The sequence below is a fragment of the Ammospiza caudacuta genome, chromosome 4 (genome assembly GCF_027887145.1).
Source record: "Ammospiza caudacuta isolate bAmmCau1 chromosome 4, bAmmCau1.pri, whole genome shotgun sequence".
NCBI lineage: Eukaryota > Metazoa > Chordata > Aves > Passeriformes > Passerellidae > Ammospiza > Ammospiza caudacuta.
The window spans coordinates 16,020,401-16,035,279 of NC_080596.1; the positions used below are offsets into that span (position 1 = coordinate 16,020,401).

Here is a 14,879-nt window from a genome sequence, read left to right on the forward strand (position 1 = left end):
CACCTCTAACGTAGTATTATTTAAGACCCATTCAAAAAGAAGATTTGCCTCATGTGGATGATAGTACTAATCTTATTTGCTTAACCCCTGCTGCTTGGACTGTTCTTCCACTTACCCTGCCCAGGCAATTAAGGTGACACAAGCATATGGAGACCAGGACAAGACAAACACAATGATGACCACAAAAGCAATTTTTGCCAGCTTCCACTCATTCTTCATGGACTGAGAGAGGTAGGATTTCCGGCTGCAGGACCCCAGCTTTTCAACATCTCTGTAAGAAGGGAAAAAGACAGATATTTCAGCAGGACAATAAAAAACGCAATAGCTCTAATATGTTCTCAGCAATATGCAAAATGAATAAAATTTCTTATTTCACCTCTCTAACAGTTCTTTTCTCCCCTGATATTTAAAAACCCTAGAAGGTAATTAATGTAGTTGCAAGTGTTATGTTTGCTGTGAGACTGAGCCAGAATCCCTGGGACAACAGGACAGGACTGCTGTGTCCTTCTCCCTAACACAAGGAGGGTTTCAGGTTGCAAAGATACAGAAATTGGTATCTCTTGCCCTGTGCTGCTTTTAGAGGCGCAGCAAGAAAAGGCACAGCTGGATGGCAAAATCAACTCTTATGTCTTTTCCTTTTCAAGGTAGGAACAGAAATTCCAATTCATGAGGTAACACATACTGGAATATCCTGACAGCTTTGAGAAATGTGTCCCAAACACTTGCAAGGACATTTTTACGTACCTCCAGATTTATTTATTCAAGAGTATTTTCAGTGGGAGGTACAACAGGCAGTCCTAATATTTTTATCATGAAAAATCAAATTCTCTTCTCACACCAAACACCCCACATTTTATTTTAAATGTTTTATATAGGTAGGCATTTTATATTCTTTAGCTTAGAAATAACACATTTTAAATATTAGTGTTGTTAAATGGAGATATATTTCAGGCTGAAGACATTAATAGCCAGAAGGGTAACAAAGTCCCTGCTGGCACACTGTAAATATAGAACAGAATCAAAGAAACACAGAATGGCCTGGGTTGGAAGGGAGCATAAAGACCATCTAGTCCCAATGCCTGCCATGACCAGGGACACCTTCAGCTAGACCAGGGTGCTCAAAGCTCCATCCAGCCTGGCCTTGCAAAAGGCTTAGAAAAACCTTATGTCCACTGTGCTCCATGGGTGTGCAAAGCACCATTATTTTAAGGATGCATTCCTTTGCTTGCTATCAAGTATACATACATAAAGCACAATAAAAACCAAGACAAAGGCCAAAAAATAGAAGTCAGAAAGAACTTCATTTTAGGCATATATAAATGTAATTATAAAAGTGGAATTTAGGCTTATGAAGCCAAATTATTTCAGCAAGTTCCTGCACACAGGAGCAGAGAAAAGCCAAGAACTGATGACACAGTTGAGCAGCAGGAAGGACTCACAGCACCAGCTGGTGTTGGATTGGACCAAAGATAAGCCATGTGCTCATTAGCACAAAAATAACTGAAAGAATGATGTTAGTTTACAGATCTAACACCCTGCTGATTTTTCATTTCAAATACAGGCCAAAAATTTTTTGGGAAAAATATATTAGCAAGCATAGCCAAATATTGTGCATCTAGTTGTGATGCTTGATTGAAGCACAATGGTTTTTGGGATGCTTGCCTTAAATAAAACTGTCAAAAAATATGAGGACTGTTTTGTTTACAGAGTTGCTCAAAGACAGATGATTCTCCCATTGCTACATGTTTTTATTATCCCTTGAGGCTGAAAACTGCTGGAATACACAAGGACATTGTTTCTTGTAGTGCAAATCTGAAATGCAAATAACTCAATCCAAGTGTCTGACGCACTATTAATTACTACAGTGGAATAAAATTAGAACCACCAGAGAATTCTTTTTCGCTGAAATTCATACATCCATTCCAGTTTTAAATTGGCAAAAAATAGTTCTCCTGTTACAGCTGTCAATCCCAATTCAGACTAAATTTTAATTCAGATTTTTATGCAGCTAAAGAAACTGAGAAAATCTCTTGTTACACAAAAAGGGATATGTACTTCTTTCAGCTAAATTGCTTACCTGCCAGTGCGCCTTATGGCCAGGAACATGGATAAATAGCAGTGGAATATTATTACCAGGGGGATAAAAAACACACAGCAGCATAAAATCATGGTGTAACTTCTGTTTGCAGGGGAGTAGGTTACATAGTCCCATGTGCAGGATATCATCAGGCCCTCAGGCACATAGGAACCTGTGGAATACATGGAACACATTATTCACACACGTACCCAAAGTTAGAGCAGGTGCTGATCCAGCCACTAAGTGATTGAAATAAACCCTGTCTGCGGGTTTATCTGTGGCCTTCAAGTGCCAGCCAAAGCACACATCATATAGGAGGTCTGGAAGTGAGTGCCCACATGGAGAGGAGGTCTTGACTACTGAACTCTAAGGAAGGTACACATCTAATACTCCAAAGCAATAAGTTGTTCTGCTTTAACACACCCTGGGTGTAGGGGGGCAGAGGTTTGTGCAGTGCAGTAGGTGCAGATGTGTGCTACAACAACAAACCATCGGGTGGTGGCAGGGCATCCTCATGATGACTGATAAGAGAACTCATTTTTTTACACCCCAAGCAAGACTAAAAGGAGCACACAGGGAATGCCTGGAGAGAGAGAGCAGACAACATACTCCAGCCGAGGAGTGGAGCCACGCTCCATCCCAGCGAGTAGAACCACACCAGGGCGATGATCTGCACGGTGCGTCTCTTGGAAGTCCACTGGATGGACTGCAGGGGCTTTGTGATCACCAGGTAGCGGTCCACAGAGATGGCCAGCAGAGTCATCATCGAGGTTATCCCAAAGAGAGCCCCGCAGAAAGCATACAGGTTACAGCCTGGAGAAGGAAATGGCAATGTCAGGGGCTTTCTTGAAAAGAGCCATGCTTTCTCTCAGAACTCATCGTAATAAATCTCCCTGTTTTTTCCCTGCTCAGGTCTTCTCTCTCAATAGAAGCATTTTTCTCAGCTTCACATTTTCATAGTTAGTGTTTATTAGAAAAGCTTAAATATACATAAAATACAAATATATGTATTTAAATGAGTCCTACTTCACTGCAGGTTGCAACTGGGAATGTTTTGTCAATGGAAAACTGCCTCAAAGAAAATCCAATCTAATTAAAGTTATATTTTCCTGGACTGTTGCCCAATATATCGATCTTAACATGCGGCAGCAGACATCTGTCTGTTAATGATGGATGGGTGGTTCAAGAAATTACTTTGGTTTATGTGGCATAAAAATGCAGAAATGGTTTGAATTTGATGACTGAGAAACCAACTGTAAAACATAGTTCCAATTCCCATATTTAATGGCAGTACATTTAAAAGAACTGACATTTTTTACATGAAACAGGCCTCTTAACCCCCGCTGTATTCAGGCACTGCACTACCAGATGGAAAAAGTTACACTGAATTTAATGGAGCAACCTGTGGAAAGATCATCCATTTTTTGAAATCTTGCATTGGCCCGGGTGGTTATAAACAAGACCCTACCAGGAGTGACAGGCAGCAAAAACACCAGATCCAACCTTATAGCAGAATTCTACAGTCTATACAAGTAACTTGCAACCAAGGACCAAATCCTACTCAACCCAGATCAAATGCTTCATTTGTGACAGCATGGTAATTTGCACTGATTTTATCTAAGGGGCAAGACTAAAAATATCTTCAAAGTAAGGCAGCGTCCCTTCTGTGCTGCTGAACAGTACATGGTGTCTGGGCTTGCTCCACCACTGTACAGCCACCAGTGGGTGCAAGTTTTCACCCATAAATGATGAGGAGCAGTGACCAGCATTGAACCTTCTGAGGTTCTTGCTATACCCACATTTAAACATTAATTTCAGCACAGATCACCTTTTCTTTCTTGCAGTTGGAATGAAAAAGGCTTGAATTTGCTGAGTCCTCAAATCAATACTGTTATTTAATTCTCTTAATTAAATATGAGATTCCTAGAGGCATGCAAATGCATATCAACATACATTTCTAAATAAAAGTATTAACTCACAGAAAAAACCACTTACAACTTACTAAAACTTTGCTACCTATTTTCAGTCCTAATACCTCCCTTACAAGCTAAAGGGTGACATGATTACATATGAATCGTGACTCCTTCCTTTCCAAAATATGTAAGATAAAAGAATCACAGCTGTAATACAAAACATGTGACATCACACTGACTGACAATGTCTAGGGCTGTGACTCAAGAGATTTGTGCTGCTCCAGCCATGGCACAAACCAAGGCTGTTGTGGCTGAAACAGAGTGCAGGCAGCACAAAGCTGGTGAGGTGTGAATTAGTGGTGAAAAGTACCTATGTCTCCAAGTATCCATTCTCTGTGCAAGCTGTTGACAAAGCACATGGGTGCCTGAGTAGCCGACATCAGGAAGTCGCTCACAGCTAAATTCATTATAAAGTAGTTTTGGGGAGTCCTCAGCTTCTTGTTGCTTAAAAACATGAGAAATACATGGTTTTAAAAAGACAAAGTGGAAAGTTATAAAGTTAACTTTGCTTACTAGCAAAAACAAATGCTGTCCAGGTTGAAATCAATGGTTACTTGCAGTGAATCAATTGCTAATCATCAGTCAATTACTGCAGCTACAGCTGTAGTCATTTCAAAATGATTGAAAAGACCAGGAGCCATAAAATAGATTGTTTCCTCTTCAAGCTAAGGAGAGTTTCAGCTGTCTTGATAAACATGGATTTGTTCAGAAGAGCAGTTCCCTAGGAGTGCTGTGATATTGATTGTGGCTTGTACTGTACATAAGGAACATCTGAAGAAAGTTACAGAGCCAAAGGATCTGCTTCTGGTGACATTTTAAAAATTGCTGACCTTAGGTGGTGTGTTGACACAGTTGGCCTGAAATGGTTGATTCACCACTAACTAAATGACCTTTTGCAAAGTGCTACAGCATGAGCAGAGCACACACAGAGATTTGGAGAAAGTGCTTTTGCTTATATACATCTCATAAGAGAGAATGAAACCTATCAGTTGCAGATGAACAAGCAACATTAAACACCACAACAAGGAGTATGGAAGCAGAGATCTCCAAGCAAAGCTTATCCAAGGAAAACAACTGAGACCTTTCTGATGTGCTTTACGATATCGATATTTGCAGCTAACAAGAATTTCTTTCCTTGTGCTGATAAATACTGAAAAAGAAAGTGAGAAAGCCATCTCAGTGCTGCTGCAATTCTAGTAAATTCTTGGGTCTCATAACTGTCTGCAAAAACAAGGTAAGAGAGAGTGCAGAGTTCATACATTCCCAGGTGCTAATCTGCCCATGCAGATATTCCTCCTTTGACAATTTAATGCTTTTATTACACCAGATGAACCGCACACATTTCAAGAAAAATACAGAGCTTGTGCTGCATTTTAAAAAGTCATGAAGGTACCTACAGTTGTGGGAATTAATTTTCTCTAAATCACATTAGAAGCTGGTTATTCAAAATAACTAATTTATTTGTCTTAAACATTTAAGAATAGGAAACCAATGCTTGGTTCATAACCCCACTGGTGTCTCTAGCATTGTAAGGCTCTGCTGCATCACCACGCATAATGACAGCAAGCAGTGAATGCAGAGGATTTTGAAATCCATCGTTGCATTGTGGGACAGAGGGCAAATGTTTCCCTTTTCCATGAGATTTTTGCATACTCTAGCTGCAGTAGCTTTGGCTACATATTTCTCTGCCAAGAGAGCACACAAACTGACAGAAATCCTATGATCTACCTGAAGTAGGAAATACACTGGTGGCATGAGCTCATTTCATGTAGCAGATTCCCTTCTTGGTCCTTTCAGGACCACTGGGCTCCTGGGAAGTGTGTCACTGTTTGACAAGTATTTGTGCAAATGCTACAGGGTAAGTGAAGAAGTCTACAGCTGCAAGACTGTCATTTCTATCATTAGAAGTATTAAACTATTCTTTAAACTTTCAATTGGAAATTGTTTAGAGAACAATTTTTTTCTCATTTTATTTGACTCTTTAAACCATCAGGAATTTACACTGAGGTTGTCAATGATGCACAGAGATGTGTTTTCATCCATGTAGGGTTGCCTTCTCCTCTCTTTCCCCTCTTATTTGTTGTCATTAGATTTCACCCTAGTGGAAAGCAATGCAGAAATCTGCACATGGGCACAGGTGAAACTCAACACCATTCAGATCAACCACAAAAGGAATTTTTGTACCTGTAAAATGCGTAGAGGACTAGGAGGTTTCCAATGATGCCAATGGAGCCAATAATGAGCACACACGTTCCTACGGTGTAAAGAACATGGCCAGGAATCTCTGCCTTGGTCACAGTGTGTGACTGGGTACTCATGGTCAAACCCTGAATGGAAAACAGAGGAAAAGGAAAGGTTAACCCATTTGGGACCGTTAGTCCATGGAACACATGCTCAGGCTGTTGGCATTCACTTCCATAGCTCATGCAAATGAAATGCACGCTTCTGAGTTCTTTTCACATCCCTTGTAACCAAGTTTCCCTCAGATAACTTTCATAATTTTGACAGTAGACACTTATCTTAAGAAAAGAGCAACAGAGAAAGCAGACTGGAAAAGACAACTAAGGAAGTGATGATGATGATGTGAAAAGAGCAAAGAAGCATGAGCATAAAACTCATTCTGGGAAACTGCTGCACTGTGGGGCACAGAGCTGGCTGACAACACAGACTGGCAGCAAGAAATAACTTGTCACAGTTTGGTTTTTTCAGAAACAATGACAACAAATCCCACACTTACAAACATTAAATCCCCTGGTCTCCCCAGGTTCACTGTACACTAATTCAGTGCTACAAAACCTGGGAATTCTCCATGCAGAAGAGAGGAGATGAGAGGTATAATAGCAGCACTAGCATTGCCCATCCAAGAAAACATACATTAAATAGTCTTGACATCTCTTTCACTGCCCTGTATCTTCAGGATATGAATAGGCTCCCTCTGTATTTTTTTTTTTAAATCAAATTCAGATTTATCACTGGCTACATTCAGCAGCAAGGCAGCCTACAGCTAATTCACTCAGCTCACATTAGCATTAGCAATGAGAAGAGTCCAAATTGCCTCATGGAGATTCTTATTTACCCAGTTACAAGCAGCTAAGCCTCACACTTGCCATCAGAGCTGGAGAGCTGAGTTAAAGGTGTGTGATACCTTTCCACAGCTGGGCACCAGTTTCACTTCACCCCCTTTCCCTGCTGCACAGCCCAGCAATGTGTAGAGTGTGTGATAAGGCTGATTTTGGCCAGTGAGAGAGGAGTTGGGTGACAGAATAGGTTAATATGATAACTATGTGATGATAACCACTTGCAGTATTTAAGCAGCCATTTTTAAAATGATGAGTACACCCTTTCTTTCCCGTTGCTACCTCCTAATCTCCCATACTGCTGCTTCTCCTTTCTGCCTTATATTCCTCACTCATGTGTGAAGTGCACATAGCACAGCTCCCTCCCTGTACAACAGTCCTAGCTGAGGGCATTATCCTCCCAACTCTGCCACTCTCCTGGGGCTTGCCCTGGGGAGGCTGCATTTGGCAATAGGGAGGGCATGGTGAAGTGCACTGCACACCCTGAGCGCCCACACAGCAGCAGGTCTGGGGCAGAAATGCTGGCAGCAAAGCTTCCTGGACTGAAGTGATGTAGTAAAAAGTACAAAAGCTATGGCTTCAAAGCAGGAACATCCTTTCAAGCCTTCTCAGTCATCTGACAGACTCTTCTCTTGACAGGATGGCAACTGCCTATATGGCACTTCACCATACAGAGATCACATCACTGTAAAAGTAGGAAGGAATGGAAGAAAGCATCTGCTGATGCTGGTTGCACTGGGGGCCATGACTGTTATTTCCAGTGCTTAGGCAGCAATAAAAAATGCCACCATGTGTAGGATTTACCCTTGAGAAAGGTCGCGTAAGAGCAGGCAGGGCACAGTGAGGTGGCCCAGCAAAGAAAGCAGGCTGTTTGGTGGCACCAGGCAGAGCCAGCACCGTGCTCTCAGAGCAGGGCTGCCTGGGCATGCAAGTTAAGCATGGTAATGTCTCTCCTTCTCTCTCAAACCTATTAATCTTAGCAGGGTGTGTGCACTGAATTGCAACCCTGCCACATTTCTGGCAATGCATATGAAAGAAACTAAACTGTGGAGAAAGGAAAAGGCTTCATTTTTTTCTTCCCTTCCAGCTTATTTATTAGGCATGCCAAGGATTTGATTCTACCTGGAGGTTTATTATATAGAGGGCTATTATATAAATGTAATTCAGAGCAAGTAGTACTTGCCCGTCGTATGATTTATGTTTTACTTCAACATATGGGAATTCACTGTTGCAGAAATTCATTTGGGAAATGGACTATGAATTTCACACCCAAAGGTGTCTCACCTTATCTCTGTGCTGAAGAGAAGCTGACTTGAACATTTTGGCCTCGTTTAGTCATTTGCGGGTGGTGAGCTGTGTCAAAAGCTGAAAAATATCTCAACACGACACATTTTTTAACTCAGCTTACAGTTTGCTGGCAATACTGGATGAAATATAAACTATTGATGCTTACAGAGTGGAATCTGGAAAGCAAAAAATAGCAGGGATTACACAGTGCCTTCCATCTCAGTGAGAAGTTAAAGTGGGAGATGTTTACATTACACAAACTTTGGATCTTGTCCCCCAGGGGAGCCCATGAAATACCATGGCCACTTCTGCCCCAATGTTAATAGCAGTCAGATAACTATCATATCTGAATGGAAAGACAGCTATTCATTCCCTCTGCTGGTGTTACCCTGAGAGAGCAGGATGTGGCAGGCATCCAAGCTGAATGAAATGGGACAAGCTGACAAAGACCAAGAGCAATTTATAACACTGTCCTTTGAATCTGAGAGGGAAAATGTGCACATCTATGCGTGTGTGTGTATAGATATATTTCAACAGAAAACCTCAACTTGGATGAAAAATAATTTCATTAAAGTGGTGGAAAATTTCTAAATAATACAGGCTAAAGCAAAACAAATAGATGTAGGCTAATCAAGGAGAATATATACCTCTATTTACTCACATCATCTATTTCACCAATTTGGCATATTTTCACAATAGAAAAAATTTAAATTTAAAGATTCAAATACTCTTAAAGTTGAGAATTTAAAATCTACTATGGTGAACAAATGCTGCTTTTCTAATACAAACCCATCTTCCATACAGCATAAGACCAGCTGGAGGCAAGTAGCACTATGATCAAGGTTTTAGATATTAATTAAATTTAGGCTTTTTCTCTTTTCCTAGTGTCAACTCTGAGAAACTGGTCTTTTAGCAGTTTTAGTTAACAAGAGAAATACTTGCCAATGTAAATATTTTACCATATAAAGATGAGAGTTAGAAATATAAAAAAGAAATTATAAGCTTTGTGATGAGCTTTGAGCAGAAGCTGGTTTTTGCATATCTTCTCAAAAGCTGTTACTACTCTATGCATTTCTTTTTATACTTTTAGTTTTTCACAACCAGTAAGAATACAATGAAATCATAGGAGAATATTCCAGACTACCATGAGTATTTTAACCCAAGAAAATTTGAATAACTATTAAAAATCTTTCCAGATAACTTGGTAAGCAGGATGGCAGTTACATACAGCAGGATGCACTCACTATAGACACTGATCTTACTGTGTTATGTCCATATTAGCCTCTCTTAGCACCAAAATTGTGTATCAAATGGTCAGTGACAGCTGCCATGAATCAGCAAAAGAATAGTTTGTATTGTGAGGAAGGTCCTGCCTTTTAGGCTTGGTAAAGCACAGATTTTGTATCCATCTCGTGTCACCAAGATATACTGTGCAATACTTTGACTTTATACTTCGGCCTGATCACTTCTATTTTATTAACTCCAAATTTAGACCTCTTGAGAATGCAACAGAAAAAAACTTAAAAAATTAAAAGATACTTTGGGAGAAGTTCCCCTTCAGCTGTTTCACACTGCTATGGTGATGTACAGCTGACCTGGGTTCAACACACCTATCTCAACTGTACTTATGGGTGCTCAGTATCATCACAGCCATGCAACGTAGAGTGGCTCCTTCTCTTTAAGGATGTGATTTAACATAATGATAATGAAGGAAGGCATTCCATTTTACTCAATATATGGAATATTTATTGGGTGAACCAAGTTTTCAAGTGCTTATTTGAAATGAGTCCGCCAGTTCATTTTCCCCCCAGACTTGCTTTGCCTCCCTCCATATTTTGGTCCTGGGACAGAATCCTGAGCACTCTGCTGAAGACACATCCATGTCCTGAGTGAGCATTTTAAAGGCACCATCCAGAATGACCTGATTGTTCAGGTCAAAAATCCAAATGTAAACAAGCAGCCCATGAAGATGCCAGCAATTGCATCAGGGCCAGCTCCTGGCATACTTGCCAACCCTGTCCTCACTCTGACTCCTTCTGAATTAATGCTACAACCATTTGCATTTTGACTCTATGAGCTGTTGGAGGACCTGACAACTCACATAAATTATGATGTGGCCTTACCCTTACATATGAAGTGCTATAAAATCAAAACACTGTCACCTACATGGCTGCTTGGAGGGCTTTCCTGGGAGTGTAGCTAATAGATCTTCAGGCAAATGGACAGTAAACAATTAACAGTTGTCCCTCAACTATCTGGCAAAGGAAGCAGGCACCAGATAGAAAAATCAACTTTCTCCCATATTTCTCCCAAAATAAAGATGGAAAACATGAAACAGATGAGCAAAGTCATTCTAAGAAAGCTTTTGTAATTTGATGTTTAATGATGAAATGACGGCTAAATAATTACAGCCATCTGTTTCTGCTTTTCAGATGTGAAGATGAATAAATAAGACAAAATTAATTATATGCAGAAGAAAAAAAATTGTTGTTAAAAAAGGAGGGCAAGGGCAGGTCTCCATCAAAGGGTAGGGGTAGAAAATGGACTGAAATGGTTGTATGATTGGCATTAGGTGGATGTAGGATTATCCAAAGCTTTATTCACCCTCTGGTTTTGCTCATGGGTGCAAGCTCATCTTGTGGAAATGATTTACACTGAAATGAGCTTAAGGAAGGCCTTGCTTACATGGGGGATTAATGTGCACTAACAAGGAAATAAATTAACATAGCAGCCTCCCTGCATTGAACTGCTGTAGGGATTCACAGCATAGAAGTTTGAATTGCTGTTCAAAATCTTGTCTATACCATTACACCTGAAAATTTTAAAGAAAAATACTAAACAACGCTAGCTATGTTAGCTGAGATGGGAGAAATCCAAGCATGCTAGCTAGCAGATAGTACTTGCCAAGTTCCTTATAATTTCACTGATAGTCCATATAATCCAGGTAATTTCAGTATGAAGCACCATCTGGTTTGAAATTACAACAAAATTTGGTGCTTAATGAAATATCTTGTACTAGGAACTCTTGAACAACAAACAGAAGGTCAAAGCTGTGCAGAGACTATAGCAGAACTAGTGATCTTCAGACATTTTACAAAAGATGGCATATTTAAAATGAAGATTTTTGGAAAATATTGTTAATAACTTTGGGCTTTTAAAAAAGCCCCAAACAAAATCAAAACAACAACTTTGCTTGTTCTAGATGACAGTACTGTGTTCCAAGACCATCCAGTAAGGTCAGATTAATTTGGCCCTTAGAAAGTCCAGTCAAATCGTGATCACCCACATGTGGAGAAGTTGCTTTCCTTATCAGCCTCTGGGTGACAGTCCTCTTCCACACTTGTTCCAGTCAGTTCACATGCCAAAGCCAGGAGCACTCAAACACACATTTACAGCGTGCATTTAATCAAAATGAAAACTGGTTTAGCAAATGGACTTCAATGTGTGTGACTTCCATGCAGTCCATCCAAAAGTCACAAAGAAGAACAGGAACTGCCTGTGTATAACAGGGCAAGGAGCAAAGTCAGGCATCTGCCCCAGACCAGGCAAGTGTTCACATAGACTGTCATTGTAAATTTCTGGGAAAACCTTGAGAAATTTTTTCCTACAATAAAGTATGTATCTAGTTGATTCCATTCCAGCAATTTGCTTCTGAGCTTCTGGCCAGTTGAAACAAAGCACTGGATTTCAGGACTCATTTGTATCCTTGAAATCTCATGTTTAGCATAGCCTCTGCTTTGATGAGATGCTTTCTTTCAGGCCCCTAATATCTGTACTTAAACTTCTTGTAAGCAATCTAATGAGGCATGGCTGGGGATGGCAGCAATAAACATTGACCTCCCGCAAAAAACTCCAAAGAGAAAACCATCAAAACCTCATCAAGTTCTCAATACAAGAATAAATCAGATAGATACTTAAAGCAGGCACACTCAGATTTTTACGTATCCAGCCTAATGAGTCAGTAAAAGCAACAGATATTAATAATTCAGATGTTTTCTAAATTAATGATATATTAAAATGATAACATAGCAACCAGTAGCAAACAATGAGACTAAAAATAATTTAAGTTTTAATATATGTCTGCTAGTTGCAAAGCTCTCAAAGGGCATATTTTCATCTCTCTAGAGAGTGACTAAACTTTAAAATGTAAAGCCCTTTCTGGAAATCACAGAGACATTGCTTTCTAGGTACATCTTCAGCTACATTGCTGAAATTGGTGATAAAAGCTACATTTGTTTATCAGAGCACAAAAGAAAAAAAAAAATCCAACCCCAAATATCAGCCCAGCTGAAAAACAAACTTGTCTTCCAGCTCGTGTGCTCTCTGCATGGCTTGGGCAGGGATTGGCAAAAAAGAGGGATTACCCAATGTTCTGCAAGTTTTTTTTATGGAGCATGCCTGCACAGCCAGCCTTACTTTGTGGGAAAGACCTGGCAAATAATTAGCACTTGGTTTCCTCTCCTGAATCCATGCCACTAGAATCAAACCTTGAGGCAATGGACTTTAATTTCAAGACCTGAAAATTTTAAGCCAAGGTACCAAAGGCATGTTTCCTGAGAACATTTCTGTCCCAGTATTAGTGCACTTGTATAATCCACACAGATAACATTAACGAGGCCTTCACAACATTTTCTTCTACAGAAACTTTATGTTCTATTTAAATGCATCCAGTTCTAGTCTTAAACATAAAAGAAACAAATTCTATCATGGCTTACAAAATTTTGAAAAACAAGCAAATAGAAACCCACTACCAGAAGCTGCTCACACTCAATTGAGTTGGGGGCTCAGTCCATCTTTCCCCTGTCATCTCTCACAGGCTTGCATGCCAGCACAGACAGTTCCTTAATGTGACCCTTGAGACACTCACCACATTGTGCCCTTGGCCATAAATGACATCAAAACTATCTGATGCTCTGTCCAAATGCACCTCAAATCCCAGCCCAAGCCGTACATGCTCGGGCAGGCAGCACACTGAACAAATCTAATCAATGCTGACATTGCATCAAAATTAGCTGGACGATCACAGTTCAGTGCATATTTGTTTGGCCACCAGGGAACAGATGACTGCTAGCACAGTGCAACAACAAAGCAGCAGGCAGAAATCTCAGGACATATATATATTTTATAGCCTTGGAGCATGTTAGTTAAAAACATGGGTGGTCAGAACATGATATGTTGGTTAAGTCCTTCAATATAAGAAATTTAGCAGTCATCAGCAGGCAGAAGGTACAGCAAATATTTGTTTTAATCTTACTATGTAGCATATTTTCATACATTATTTTTCTCCTTCTGAGCATCCTGCTGCTAACTGCAGTTCTTTAATAATCACATAAAATTCACCTAAAAAAGAAATCTCATTGTTCTATGCTTGCCACCTGGGGGTGAGAGTGTTTTGACCTCACTTAGCTCTGTAACCCTTGGGTATAACTTGGGCTCTTCACCTGAGCTCATCTCCCTCCTCTGCCTCTTTTGAGCTCTTGTATCTCATCCTGCTCTGGTTCATCCCATCCTATCTCAGCATCAACAGATGATTGCTGTTCCCATTTCATCAGCCACAGAGGCCTTGTACCAGGATGCTGCTGCAGCCTGCCCACCACATGTCAAAAGCCATTTGATCAGCTGCCACAGCTGACAAGGCAATGTCACAGCACCCATGGTGAGCCTGGCACAATCCCTCTCCCACTCTATCAGCCCCAGAAGCACGAGCTCAACTCCCATGTGAGGCTCACGTTACTGGATTTAACAGAAGTACATGGTGAAATATCTGCCTGTCCACAGCTGTTGGCAACACACAAATTCTGATCTCTGCCAGTGGTTTCTGAGCTCTGCTCTGAGGTTTCAACATGAACTCTGGCTTTTGGACAGATGGATTTTTATATTTTAATTTAAAAAAATAAAATTTCTTCTTTACTATTGACAGCTGAAAGCACATCCTTCACCAGCTACCTCTGGCCTTATGCACCTTGTCTAGATATTAGCAGGCTTTTCATTCCACTGTTCAGCTTCTTGGGGAGACCCCCTCAACTGCTACTAGAAGATTTGTGCATGGAAACTGGTCTGAGAAAAGTGCCCTGCAGTTTAAAAAGATCCCAGGAAATATTGTGCTTATTTTTAAGGATCATGGAAAAAAAATCCCATCAGCTGATATTGACTTTTCAAAGGCTGATTACAAAATGAAAGCACATCCCAATAAATCAGCTAAGGCAAGATGTTAACAACTTTTACTAGTCCTGTATGGTGTTTCTAATGCTACTTTTTTAAAATACAAACCGCTAATTATTTTCACCAATGTGGTCATTTGGGTCCTGTTGGATTCTCTGCTCTAGAATTCTTCTGTCACCTATGAAGAACTGTGGTGAATGATGAAGGAAATACAATACTATAATAATAGTAGAATTACACTTCTTTAGCTACATTACAATGAAGCTTTTTTACAATTTTTACTGGCTATGCATAAAGAACTGT

At 40.1% G+C, this 14,879-nt stretch overlaps 1 protein-coding gene across 1 annotated transcript in view; it reads right to left on the reverse strand.

The window, feature by feature from the left end:
- LOC131557047 (melanopsin-like) overlaps positions 1 to 14,879 on the reverse strand; it is a 38,915-nt gene that overhangs the window by 12,766 nt on the left and 11,270 nt on the right. The window contains 5 exon segments of the mRNA XM_058804053.1: positions 116 to 271; positions 2,078 to 2,249; positions 2,687 to 2,923; positions 4,361 to 4,494; positions 6,235 to 6,377. Of these exon segments, the coding sequence (XP_058660036.1) occupies positions 116 to 271; positions 2,078 to 2,249; positions 2,687 to 2,923; positions 4,361 to 4,494; positions 6,235 to 6,377 (842 nt within the window).